General features: G+C 34.6%; 2 protein-coding genes across 3 annotated transcripts in view; one reads left to right on the top strand and one right to left on the bottom strand.

Annotated features, from left to right (window-relative positions):
* Positions 1-6,002, top strand: part of LOC110028476 (pleiotropic drug resistance protein 2-like) — a 30,509-nt gene extending 24,507 nt beyond the window's left edge. For both annotated transcript variants that reach the window (XM_020730335.1, XM_020730336.1), the window contains 3 exons: positions 4,114-4,285; positions 5,318-5,572; positions 5,657-6,002. In XM_020730335.1, the coding sequence (XP_020585994.1) occupies positions 4,114-4,285; positions 5,318-5,572; positions 5,657-5,926 (697 nt within the window). In that variant the 3' untranslated portion in view covers positions 5,927-6,002. The remainder of the gene's footprint in view (positions 1-4,113; positions 4,286-5,317; positions 5,573-5,656) is intronic.
* A 1,090-nt stretch (positions 6,003-7,092) lies between these two features.
* Positions 7,093-12,651, bottom strand: LOC110028335 (fructose-bisphosphate aldolase 1, cytoplasmic-like). The gene is made up of 2 exons (XM_020730150.1): positions 12,482-12,651; positions 7,093-8,373 (listed from the first exon to the last, which is right to left on the bottom strand). The coding sequence occupies exons 1-2, from the start codon at positions 12,507-12,509 to the stop codon at positions 7,325-7,327; spliced, it is 1,077 nt and encodes a 358-aa protein (XP_020585809.1). The 5' UTR covers positions 12,510-12,651; the 3' UTR covers positions 7,093-7,324.
* Between the last annotated feature and the right edge of the window lie 390 nt (positions 12,652-13,041).

Here is a 13,041-nt window from a genome sequence, read left to right as displayed (position 1 = left end):
CTGTAAAGGAGCTAAACCTTTTGGGCCCATTTTTTATTTACAAAACCTGCTCACACCCAACATATCAATCATCTATCTGCAAATGGTTATTGATTCAGGCAAAAAAAATCTTGAAAAGACTTTTAGCAGACTCAACTCTATTGTCATGCATAATCTTAAGGCAAATTACAACACAATTAGCAAGAAAAATCTTTACAAACATCAGCCAACGCTTTTACGTGAAAGAACAGCCAATTGGCACCATAAAAACATGTGATCATTGTGTAGGATGGAAATGAGGTGTTCCCTCCTTCTAATGAGGTGTTTCAGGTACATGAGGTGTATTACTTTCATTGTGTAGGATGGAAATGAGGTGTTCCAGGAACATGAGGTGTATTACTTTCATTGTGTAGGATGGATATATTACTTTCATTGTGTAGGATGGATATATTACTTTCATTGTGTAGGATGGATATATTACTTTCATTGTGTAGGATGGATATATTACTTTCATTGTGTAGGATGGAAATGAGGTGTTCCAGGAACATGAGGTGTATTACTTTCATTGTGTAGGATGGAAATGAGGTTCATTGTGTAGGATGGATATATTACTTTCATTGTGTAGGATGGATATATTACTTTCATTGTGTAGGATGGAAATGAGGTGTTCCAGAAACATGAAAACTGCTATACCACTTGTTACAGAAATTTGAATATTTACATACATACCACTTGATTCTTTACATATTTGCTGAAACTTCAAAGGCATGTAGAAGCATTCGTTTGTTGTTCATACATTCCCCATATCAGAAAAAATGTCTCAGATTTTTTAAAAATTTGAAACATCTTCGATATGGAGAAATGTCACTGTAAATCTCATTTGAATGCCAAGATATGTGACTAGTGTCAATTAATAATGAAGTGGCTAGCAGTAAGAGGCAAGCAAGATCCATATAACAGAGTTATTGGCTGAAAACATAGTTATTGGCTGAAATCAATTCACTTGCTGAATTTAATGCCATTAACTGAAACCATTTGGAATAATTCTAATGAGCATTGTGTCTCAGATTTTGAGGAGAACATATGGATGATATTATATGGTCATACACTTGTTACAGAAATTTGAATATCTACATACATACCACTTGATTCTTTACATATTTGCTGAAACTTCAAAGGCATGTAGAAGCATTCGTTTGTTGTTCATACATTCCCCATATCAGAAAAAATGTCTCAGATTTTTTAAAAATTTGAAACATCTTCGATATGGAGAAATTTCACTGTAAATCTCATTTGAATGCCAAGATATGTGACTAGTGTCAATTAATAATGAAGTGGCTAGCAGTAAGAGGCAAGCAAGATCCATATAACAGAGTTATTGGCTGAAAACATAGTTATTGGCTGAAATCAATTCACTTGCTGAATTTAATGCCATTAACTGAAACCATTTGGAATAATTCTAATGAGCATTGTGTCTCAGATTTTGAGGAGAACATATGGATGATATTATATGGTCATACACTTGTTACAGAAATTTGAATATCTACATACATACCACTTGATTCTTTACATATTTGCTGAAATTTCAAAGGCATCAAGAAGCATTCGTTTGTTGTTCATACATTCCCCATTTCAGAAAATATGTATCAGGTTTTTAAAAATTTGAAACATCTTAGATATGGAGAAATTTCACTGTAAATCTCATTTGAATGCCAAGATATGTGACTAGTGTCAATTAATAATGAAGTGGCTAGCAGTAAGAGGCAAGCAAGATCCATATAACAGAGTTATTGGCTGAAAACATAGTTATTGGCTGAAATCAATTCTCTTGCTGAATTTAATGCCATTAACTGAAACCATTTGGAATAATTCTAATGAGCATTGTGTCTCAGATTTTGAGGAGAACATATGGATGATATTATATGGTCATACACTTGTTACAGAAATTTGAATATCTACATACATACCACTTGATTCTTTACATATTTGCTGAAATTTCAAAGGCATCTAGAAGCATTCGTTTGTTGTTCATACATTCCCCATATCAGAAAAAATGTCTCAGGTTTTTAAAAATTTGAAACATCTTAGATATGGAGAAATTTCACTGTAAATCTCATTTGAATGCCAAGATGTGTGACTAGTGTCAATTAATAATGAAGTGGCTAGCAGTAAGAGGCAAGCAAGATCCATATAACAGAGTTATTGGCTGAAAACATAGTTATTGGCTGAAAACAATTCACTTGCTGAATTTAATGCCATTCACTGAAACCATTTGGAATAATTCTATTGAGCATTGTGTCTCAGATTTTGAGGAGAACATATGGATGATATTATATGGTCATACACTTGTTACAGAAATTTGAATATCTACATACATACCACTTGATTCTTTACATATTTGCTGAAATTTCAAAGGCATCTAGAAGCATTCGTTTGTTGTTCATACATTCCCCATATCAGAAAAATTGTCTCAGGTTTTTAAAAATTTGAAACATCTTCGATATGGAGAAATGTTCTGGCAATTGCTTCTCTAATGATATTTTGCCTGGTGATATGAGTAATCTTACTATTTTCATATTTCAGAAGCAATAGTTTTTTGACTAATCATATGTATAGACGACTAAGCAATAATTTGATGTTACCATATGTCATGCTTGCAATGTGATATGCATAATCCATAATGTCAAGGTCATATGCATAATCTGATTTGAACCAACAGAAATCGGGTAGAGATGAAGAAAAGAATGGCCGAATTGTAGCATGTAATAAAGATACTCCTTTCCCAAATCCATATTGTAGCATTCAATAGAGATGCAACGGATAATGTAAACAATTTTTTTGTAAGACGTTTCCCAGTAATGGAAGTTCTTTGTGAGACAGATGCCAAATCAAGAGAAGTTTTAGAAGAATATGTTAACTACCAAACAATCACTCGCAAAACTCAGAGATCCGAAGCAATAGAAGCAGGTACATGTAGAAGAACCAAAAAAAATTCATCGATCCATAAAACTCACGAATCCAGATCTTACCGGAGAGGGAAAAAGAACGAGAAATCGAGCCCTAATGATGCTTTCGTTCGGAGAGGGAGGAAGCGAGGGGAGAGCGCGAGGGAGATCACCAAGGGCAAAAGAAGGAATTGCAGCCCTAACGCCAACAGCCAACGCCGAACGCAGGAGGCGCCCCGCGATCCGCATAATGAAGAAAAACCGAACCGCGGGACGCAGCGTTCAGAACGCCGCCGAACGAACGCTCGAAACAAACGGGTAGGCGGCGTTCTGAAAACGCCACCGTCGATGAAAAAGCTGTGCCAAACAGGGCCTTTGTCTTTTACATCTATACCACCAAAATCTTTCACAACACATCAAAAATACCTCCATTTTGACTTTTGAAAAGTGAAAAACATCTTTTAATGCAGGTAAAGTGGTATGCATGTAAAATTGCAAGTTTAGTTGTTAGATACGTAAATACATAGGAATTGAATGGTATGTAAATCTTCCTATTTTGTGAAACTACTCTTTGATTTTTTTTTTTTCTTTCTATTATATCTTCTTTATCCTCATCTGATAAGTAGAATGAACTCCCGAAATAAAGAAATGGCAAAAACCTATATAAATTAATAAAGAAAGAACTAGGTTCCTACCTTTGTGTAATTTACATTAGCTGGCGTGCAGCATCCAAATGCCTTCATTTTTTATGCTCATATCACTTTGTTGCCTTTGTCATCGCCTCATCAGCCACCATCGTTGACTTGCTGACGACTGCCACCACTATAGAATAAATCAAATTATTTGATGTTCATTAAAAATAAAACAACATAGCTATGAAATGCTGAACATATTTTATTTCCATTAAAACATCAACAAAATGATGTAAAAAATAAAAGCAAGTGTAATCCCAAATGGTCCCTTAGTTTTCAACTGTTCTTTGCAATCTGAATTTTTAATTGATTGCTCTGGTCGGCATTTAACAATTAGATTGAACCTAAAACAATTATAATAATTACATAACTTGCATCAGCTTGTGAATCAAAATTTCTCTAGCATCTTCTTTCCAATTGTGTTATCATTTCAAGATATCATCCTTTATGTATATATGGCGAACTCACGAAAGAGCACCACTTTTCTTGTCAAACAGAACCATGCAACAGGACCTGTTAAATCTAATGGGTGTAATTTATGCTGCTGTTTTCTTCCTTGGAGCTACCAATGCTAACACTGTGCAACCCGTCGTAGCAATTGAGAGAACGGTATTTTATCGCGAAAGGGCTGCTGGCATGTACTCATCCTTGGCATATGCATTTGCTCAAGTAATATACTGCTACAATCTAACTTTCACCAGTTATTTCATGTAATTTCTTAATTGAATATATGCTAGGAACAGTGCAATATACTATAAAGGCACATTTACATACATACTACCCGATTCCTATAAATTTACATATCTAACTCTAAAATTTTACTTTTTATATTTGTACAGCACAAATTTTTCATATCACATAAAATATACCAGTATTTTAACTTCTAAAAATTGAAATACACCTTTTCATGCATTGGTAAGTTGACATATATATAAAAATTGAAGTTCAGGTGTTAGATTTGTAAATACATAGGAATGAAGTGGTATGCATGTAAATCTTCCTATTATGAAGTAAGCATTATCTTTTCTTTCCTTTTCTTTCTCTTTTTTTATTTATGTTGAGTTGGGGGAGCAGTATATGACAAAAAGGAAACAAGAAGCTTTCAATAATTATGACATTACCATATTTGCTTCCTCCCCTGAGTAAAATGGAGAGTTCAAAATTTTTTATGGAAGCCAATCATGTTTTTTTTGGAACTATGTAGACTAAAATGCACCAAGGGATTGGTGTTGTCATGATCATCATAATCATCTTTACCCCTATTCGAGTTTTTCGGCGCGGGTAATAATGAAGCTAAATAAGACTAATATAAAAGAAATATAGAATAAACAGAATGAATATGTTGAAGTAATATGTTTGAAATCGTGAATAGTTTTACATATCTGACTCCTAAATTTGACATTTCACATTTATACCACCCAAACTCTTCATATCACATAAAAAATATCACTATTTTAACTTTTATTTCATCCATAGGCAACGTGTCATATATATGTGTGTGTGTGTGTGTGTGTGAAAAATAAAGTGGGTATTAGAAGTGCAAACACTTGCGTGGTACATATGGCAATCTTCCCATAAACAAGATGAATAAACTGAAGTAATATGACTTGAAATTGTGAGTGGTATTTATATTTATCACCGTTCTTATAACTCTTGAAAGATAGATAAACAGGAATCCATAACCTCATCCTGTCTTTGCAGGTGAGCATCGAAGCAATCTACATCGCCGTCCAGAGCTTTGTTTATACACTTCTCCTCTTCTCAATGATAGATTTTGGATGGAGCGCAGCCAAGTTCTTCTGGTTCTTCTTCCTCATCTTCATGTGCTTCATCTACTTCACATTATACGGCATGATGGTCGTAGCCTTAACTCCGAGCTACCAAATTGCCGGCATTGTATCTTCCTTCTTCTACAGCTTCTGGAACTTATTCTGCGGCTTCGTCATGCCGAGAAAGGTGCGTAGTTTCATCAATCTAATATTACATTCTGTTCCTACTTTCAATTATTGATGCATTTGTAACTTTCATTTTACATTAAAGATGATGCCTGTGTGGTGGAGGTGGATGTATTGGGCTAATCCGGTGTCGTGGACGATATACGGTGTGCTTGCTTCGCAGCTGGGAGAGTTAGATAATGGTGTAGAGATACCGGGAGAGCCGAGTGTTGATGTGAAAACTTTTCTGAAGCTAAAGTTAGGATATGAGCATGATTTTTTAGGCATTGTGGCTGTAGTTCACGTGGCCTTCGTCTTTGTCTTCACCTTTGTTTTCGCATATTCTATCAAGTTTTTGAATTTTCAGAAGAGGTAGATGAGAGAAACCACTTGCAACAGCAAGCTTAGTTTTAATGGAGGAATAAGGATTCCATGGGTTGGTTTGGTGTAGGAGAGGAAAATTCTATGTAAAATTTTTTAATTCTATTATTATTATTATTATTATTATTATTTTCTTCTTATACATATTAAGTTTTCTAGTGAATTTTCAATTTTGTGTACTATATTTTGGTTTGATATATGATCTTTCTGTGGCTATTAGTAGTGTAGTACATGTAAGCCAACTTAAGAGAGCTACACAATTGTACATTATGACATTTTTTTCACTACTTTGAAGTAAAATGTTTCGAGGCTTCAGGTGCTGTTTTATGAATATGGAATTTTGGTGATAAACTGGTAACTATTAACTATATGGTTATCATTATTATTGTTATTATGTGGTTATTAGTAGTGTCTATAAAAATACTTTTACTGCAAAACATGAGCTTATTGGGTCTAAAATGAAAAGAAATATTTTGCAGATCTTCAAAGAATTTAGGAAGAGCAGGATATGTAAATATATAGGAATTGGGTAATTGTTGTAAATGGCCCCATCTTATTAGATATGCCACTAACTTGTGTTACTATCCTAGGGACAATTAGAGTGAAAACTATATAAATGAAGTTCTTTGTGGGTGGCTTAATTATGTATAATAAAGTATAGAAAGTAATAATAATATAAATTGATACAAAATATTAAGAAGTTAGACAATATATAACCCATTTAAATGTGACATTTACGTGCATCCCATACAATTATTGCCTGTTTACTTGTCTAACATTTAAATTTTCATATTTACATGCATCACTGAGATCTTTAATATTACATCAAAAATATCAATATTATTAACTCTTTTAGAATAAGATATATTTTTCCATACATAAATTTATGATATTAAAATATTATTGATTTAAATATCAAATTTTAAGTGTTAGAAATGTAAATACATAATTTTTTTGTGATATACATGTAAATTTTCCTAAAATTTATGCATATTTTGGATTTTGCACACATAATTAACCCCTTCATGATTTACATACATACCATATATATATATATATATAGTATATATATATATATATTATATATATATATATATATATATATAAACACGTTATAAGACAAATTAAGTCAAAAACTTGCACAACAGAGAACTTAAAGCATAAAACAACAATATAACCTTCATTATGGCAAAACATTGAAATATAACCAACCAAATACCAAAATATAGGGTGGCTTAAAGGAGACAATTATTTGAAGCAAAGTCTAAAAGCTCATACCAACACAGCACCCAATCAAACATATAAAAGTTCTCATAAAATCACACACAAGACACAAAAATCCTCATTCCCCTTTTTCCAAACATTACTCGAGTACCACAACAAACCTTCATAATCAATACTTGTAATCCTTCTCATGAAGACTCACCGTGGCCCCATCTCCGAGCGCAGCACCGCCGCCATATTTCCCGAGCGTTGCTTCCGAGTTCGCCTTGCACCTCGAGAGAAAGGCCGCCCGCGCCTTGTCCACATTCCCTTCCTTCCCAGCCCATGCCTTCAGCGTGCTCTGCTGCAATGCACGACCAAACGAGAATGAAAGTGACCACGGCTTCTTCCCCTTCAGCTTGTTCATTGCATTGAGGTTAAGCGTCGCCTCCTCCTCGCTCTGCCCGCCGGAGAGGAAAACAATGGCCGGCACGGCCGCCGGAACAGTCCTCAATAGAGTTCGCACGGTGTACTCCGCAATAACCTCAGGGGCCACCTTAGCCGAATCTGAGCCCGGAGTCACCATATTCGGCTTCAGGAGTGAACCTTCCAAGAGAACATGGTGATCATTAAGCGCCTTGTAGCAAGCCGCAAGCACCCGTTCTGACACTTCGGCGCAACGATCGATGTCGTGCGGCCCATCAACGAGGATCTCCGGCTCAACAATGGGAACCAACCCATTCTCCTGAGAGATGATGGCATAACGAGCGAGTCCGTTCGCATTCTCGTTGATGGCGAGCTGCGAAGGCTCGTTGGGACCAATTTTGAGGACGGCGCGCCACTTCGCAAAGCGGGCGCCGGCTTCGTAGTACTTGGCGCATCGCTTGCCAAGATCATCGAGGCCTTGTGTGGTGGTTTCGCCTTTGGTGCCTGCAAGCTCGACGGTGCCCTTGTCCACCTTTATGCCGGGGAGAACGCCGCCGGCTTTTAGAACTTCAACAAACGGCTTTCCGTCGGCGGTTTTCTGATAGAGGGTTTCCTCGAATAGGATTACCCCGCTAAGGTATTGAAGGGCGCCGGGAGCACAGAAGAGGAGCTCACGAAGAGCCTGGCGGTTTGCCTCGACATTCTCGACGTTGATGCTTGAAAGCCGCTTGCCAATGGTACCGGTAGACTCGTCGGCGGCAAGGATACCCTTGCCGGGAGTACCGATGTAGGCAGCGTTGGCGATGAGCTCATCTGTAATGGAAAATATTGGTTTGGTGCTCAGTTTATTAGGAAAAAGAGGCGGTGTAAATTAGAAATTTAAGCACGGTGGATGTTGTTGAGAACAATGTTTCTACTGAATTTCAAGCGACAACAATGGCAGCTAATGAACAGATAAAAGAGTCAACATTTATTGTAAGATTTGAGATTCAAAATAGCAATATCAGCATATCCTGTATTCATGAATCCCATTTGGTCTTTCTAGTTCACTATTTTTAGCATGTAGTTGCTGTGAGATCATGTAAAATTTTAAACATAGCCTCTTGAGGGGAATACCATAGCTAACATGGGCTATCATGGAATAACTTGTTTCTTTATTGCTGTTAAATTTAGTTCTAATACTTTGTTTCTCTAAATAGCTTCCTTTTTTTATTGGAAGATTTACATGCATACCACTCAATTCTTATGTATTTATATCTATACCCAAACTTTAATTTTCACATATGAAAAAGTTTATTTCACTTTTAAAAGTTAAAAAAGCGGTATTTTTCTAGTGATATGAAAGATTTGGATGGTATAAATGTAAGAAGAAAAGTATAGGTGTTAGATATGTAAATACATGTGAATTGGGTGGTATGTGCGTAAATGCCCTTTTATTCATGCAGGTCTAGTGGCCATTATCCAAACAAGCGCTAAAACTTGGCAATGGTTATGCTAAAAGCAAAATAGCCATTATCCTACATACACCCTTCAATCAGTTTTACAATTAATGGATCATATAAGCCCGCACTATACCGCTTCTAATTATCTTGAAGTTCTGGCAAACTTGGCAATCTAAAGCAGCTTATTTTGCATGCTTACTTCCAGAGCAAGATAATGGTAAAAGTAAAAGATAGGAAGATGACAACGAAAAATGGAGGGGCCATTCACATGCATACCATCCAATTCCTAAGTTGATTGTAAGGTGAGATATTTTCATAAACTTTTCAATAGTGTGAAAATACAATCAACTTTAGTCATATTAATATCTTAAATCATAACAAACCTTTTTATTTCTATTGTAAAGTTTGAAAAAACAGTAGATCCTAATGATATTTCGATAAGTGTGAAAATGCATAATAGATCTAATAATTTCTTGACTTACTAACCTTTCTAATATTATTTTAAGACTAAAAGGATGAATGATGAGTGGAGAAAGGATCTACTGGTTCCTATTTTTAAAAATAAAGGGAATGCAAAAGAGTGTAAATTATAGAGAAATTAAATTAATTTGTTATACATTAAAATTATGGAAAATGGTAATTTAAAATGGTTTACAACGAGAGTTAAAAAATTTTCAAAATTAATTTAGATTCATGTTGGAGAAGTCTACCATGAAAACTATACATTTATCCAAAGGGGACATATAGAGAGAGCAAGGGGGACATACATAAAGTTTTTGTTGATTTAAAAATATTTATGATATGATTCCAAGAGAATTATTTTGCAGAGTTCTAGAAAAGAAAGATGTTGATATTATTTATATTAAGTCATTAAAGATATATATACTAGAGTTGCTACTTGTGTTAAAACACAAGAATGATTGACAAAGTATTTTTCTATTTTAGTTGGATAACATCAGAGATCGGCTTTAAGGCCATAACATTTTACTAAGTTATAGATGCTCGCTCTTAGTGACATTTATAGGAGGAAATACCTTGGTGTATGTTTTTCGCTGATGATATCCTTCTTGTGGATAAGACTAGAGAAGTTCAAGAGAAACTTGAATTATGAATGTCAACTTCAGAGTCTAAAAACAGATCTAGTAGTGGGGTTGTAACTATGGGTGATCAAATTATTAAAGGGACCGAACATTTTAGATATCTCAAAAATAATGTTCAAAGTGATGGTGTATAGATGAGGATTTTATTAGTAGAAGTGAGGTTGGATGGTTCAAGTGTTGGAATGCATTGGGTCTATTATGTGATTAAAAAAGTACTGCTTAAACTTTAAGGAAATTCAATAAGATGGTGGTGAAACCTGCAATGACTTAAGGCGTAGAATGTTAACCTATAAAAAAATCATAAAATTAAGTTAAGTGCTACTGGGATGAGAATGCTCATGTGGATGAGGGACTTTACACTTAGAGACAAAATGTGAAACAAATATATCCGTGAAAGGGTTAGAGTGCCCTAATGGCAAACAAGATTAAAGAGAGTCATGGTAGATGATTTGGTCACATTAAAAATCGGCAATCTAATGACCCAATTAGAAGAGTATGTGTTCTAGATGTGTCATATGTTAAAAAAAGGTAGAGATAGACCAAAAAAGACTTGGGCATGTTGTATAAAAAAAAAATCTTCACTTTTTAGAATTAAATGAAAATATGACACTTAATAAAATACAATGGAGAAAAAAGATTCATGTAGCCGACACCACTAAGTGGGTTAAAAACTTAGGTATTTTTTCTTGTTGTAAGGCTTCCTTCAAATGCCTACCTCGCAAAATGGACAAAAAAAGGCTCAATACTATTGTTAGGAAAACAACTTTTTTAAGTTCTTACAATTACCATGCATATTTTCCTTTTTGAAAAAGTTGAACACCTTTCATGCAGCTACTATACTTTTAAGAGATTTGAACGCTGAAAATAACTTCTCACCATGGCAATTTATGAAAACTGACAAAAAAGCAATAGCAAAATAAATATATGGCATCAGTTTGAAAGCAAAATAGTGAAATAGTTACCCTAAAAAACTAGAAGGTGCTCACTACTAAGAGTTGCTATGCTCAATGGTAAATTAAACTAAACCATACAGCAAGGCACAAAACACAAGAAGTGCTTTAGATGCTAAATAGGCTAGCACTTGAATATAAATAGATCAAATAAGCACAAGAAGATATAAGAGCTTGCTACAAAAAATTAGTAGAAAACCAACAATCTGTGTAGGTCATTTAGCCAGATCGAGCCAATCTTATTAAACAAATGGATGAATAATGAATTCAATTTAAAAACTTACATGGGCTTAACAAGTCTAGGTAATATAAATTTAATTTAAATATAATAAGCCAAAAATCATACAATGTTTAAATATTAACTTTTTTTATTTTAAAAACCTTTAAACATAACTTAAAATCCAACCTAAACAAGCCAACCGAACAGCCTATAATATCCCCACATGGGCAAATAGCTCAACCGGTGGAGCTTCCTCCTTACATTTACGCACAAGGAATAAAATTTTCCAGTTAAAAAGGGACTAAACACAAATATAAGAAAATCTGAGAGCTCCCTTCAGTGGAATTTATTTTTTTATTTGGTTTTGTTATTTAGTTTTTAGTTAATAACATACAAAAAAGTAATTAAATTTCAAATAAGATTTTAATTAAAGTTTCTTTAAATTAAATTATGTAATTAGTTATAATTTATGAGCCAATATCAAGCTTTAATCGATTACCTTAATAAGTTTGTTCATAAGCTTTAAATAATTTCATTCATGATCATAAACGAGTCGATCAATATTGTATTTAAACTTGTTCATTTAATAAAGTATTTAAAAAGGTGTTCAATTCTGTTCAACTACTTAATTAAACCATTGCAAATGAGTTCTTAATCGAGCCGACCTACGAGTAGCTTGTCGAATGTTCAATTCATTTGAAGCCCTAATAACAACTCAAGCTAAATTCACACAGCTATGAGAATTAAAAGATCCTGACCAGATTGGCCATAATGAAGTATTTCGTGCAGCCGTTCACCAATCAAACAAGTCGTTCATTGATCCGACTGCACACAAGATCCAGATCTTACCCGCACAAACTCGAAACCCCATAAATAAACATACAATTGTTCAACAAATTAACGGATAATATGCGCTCCAACGTCAACAATCACAATCGTCTCCAACAATCATCATAAGATCCAGTCTACCAATTTGACACTGATAAGTTCGGACCATTATGAAAATTAAGATCAATGATCAGAAATCTATAACACAACTCTTTAAAGCTTCTCCGCAAGAAACGTCAAACACCATTCAATGAAAAAAGAAACAACGATAATGATGTAAGCTTCGGAATCCATAAAACCAGATCCGATTCACGAACCAGAATGGCAACGCACCTAATGAAACAATTGAAAACAAAATATAAAACGGATCCGTCGATATACCTTTGTACTTTCCGATGAAGGCAGTCATCTTCGATGGATTAGGCGGGCGAGCAGATTGCTTGGATTGGGGAAGAAGATGGAAGCAATAAGGAGTTATAAAATGGATGAGTAGCTGCCAGGGTATTAAAGGAAGTCACGGTGTCGATAACGAAGATTCTAGGGCATCTTTCGGCACATTTGGGCCGTTGAAATTTTATGGCCTTAAATTATTGATAATTTGTAATTTATCATTTTCATTTTATACGTTTGCCATTAAGATAATCTTGGATTTACAGGAGGGAGGAAGAGAGAGATATATATATTGTTATAGAGAAAATATCTGAACGTGTGATTGACAACGTGGATCGCACCACAACGTTGGACACGGTGCGTCTGTGCTGTCTTATTACTATCTCCAAACTCGTGACTATCTCTCGATAACGTATCTGAACCCGACTTCAAAGATTCAGATTTAGGTTCAGGTCCAGCAATATTTTAATTTTTTCCTATTTGGTTGATCCTCCGACCTAAATTTGTCTTAAAAATGATCAGTCAACTCAAAATTGACCAAAATCTAATTT

Source organism: Phalaenopsis equestris, unplaced genomic scaffold (genome assembly GCF_001263595.1).
Source record: "Phalaenopsis equestris unplaced genomic scaffold, ASM126359v1 Scaffold000511, whole genome shotgun sequence".
In the NCBI taxonomy this organism is placed as follows: Eukaryota; Viridiplantae; Streptophyta; class Magnoliopsida; order Asparagales; family Orchidaceae; genus Phalaenopsis; species Phalaenopsis equestris.
This window is presented reverse-complemented; position numbering and strand designations above follow the sequence as displayed.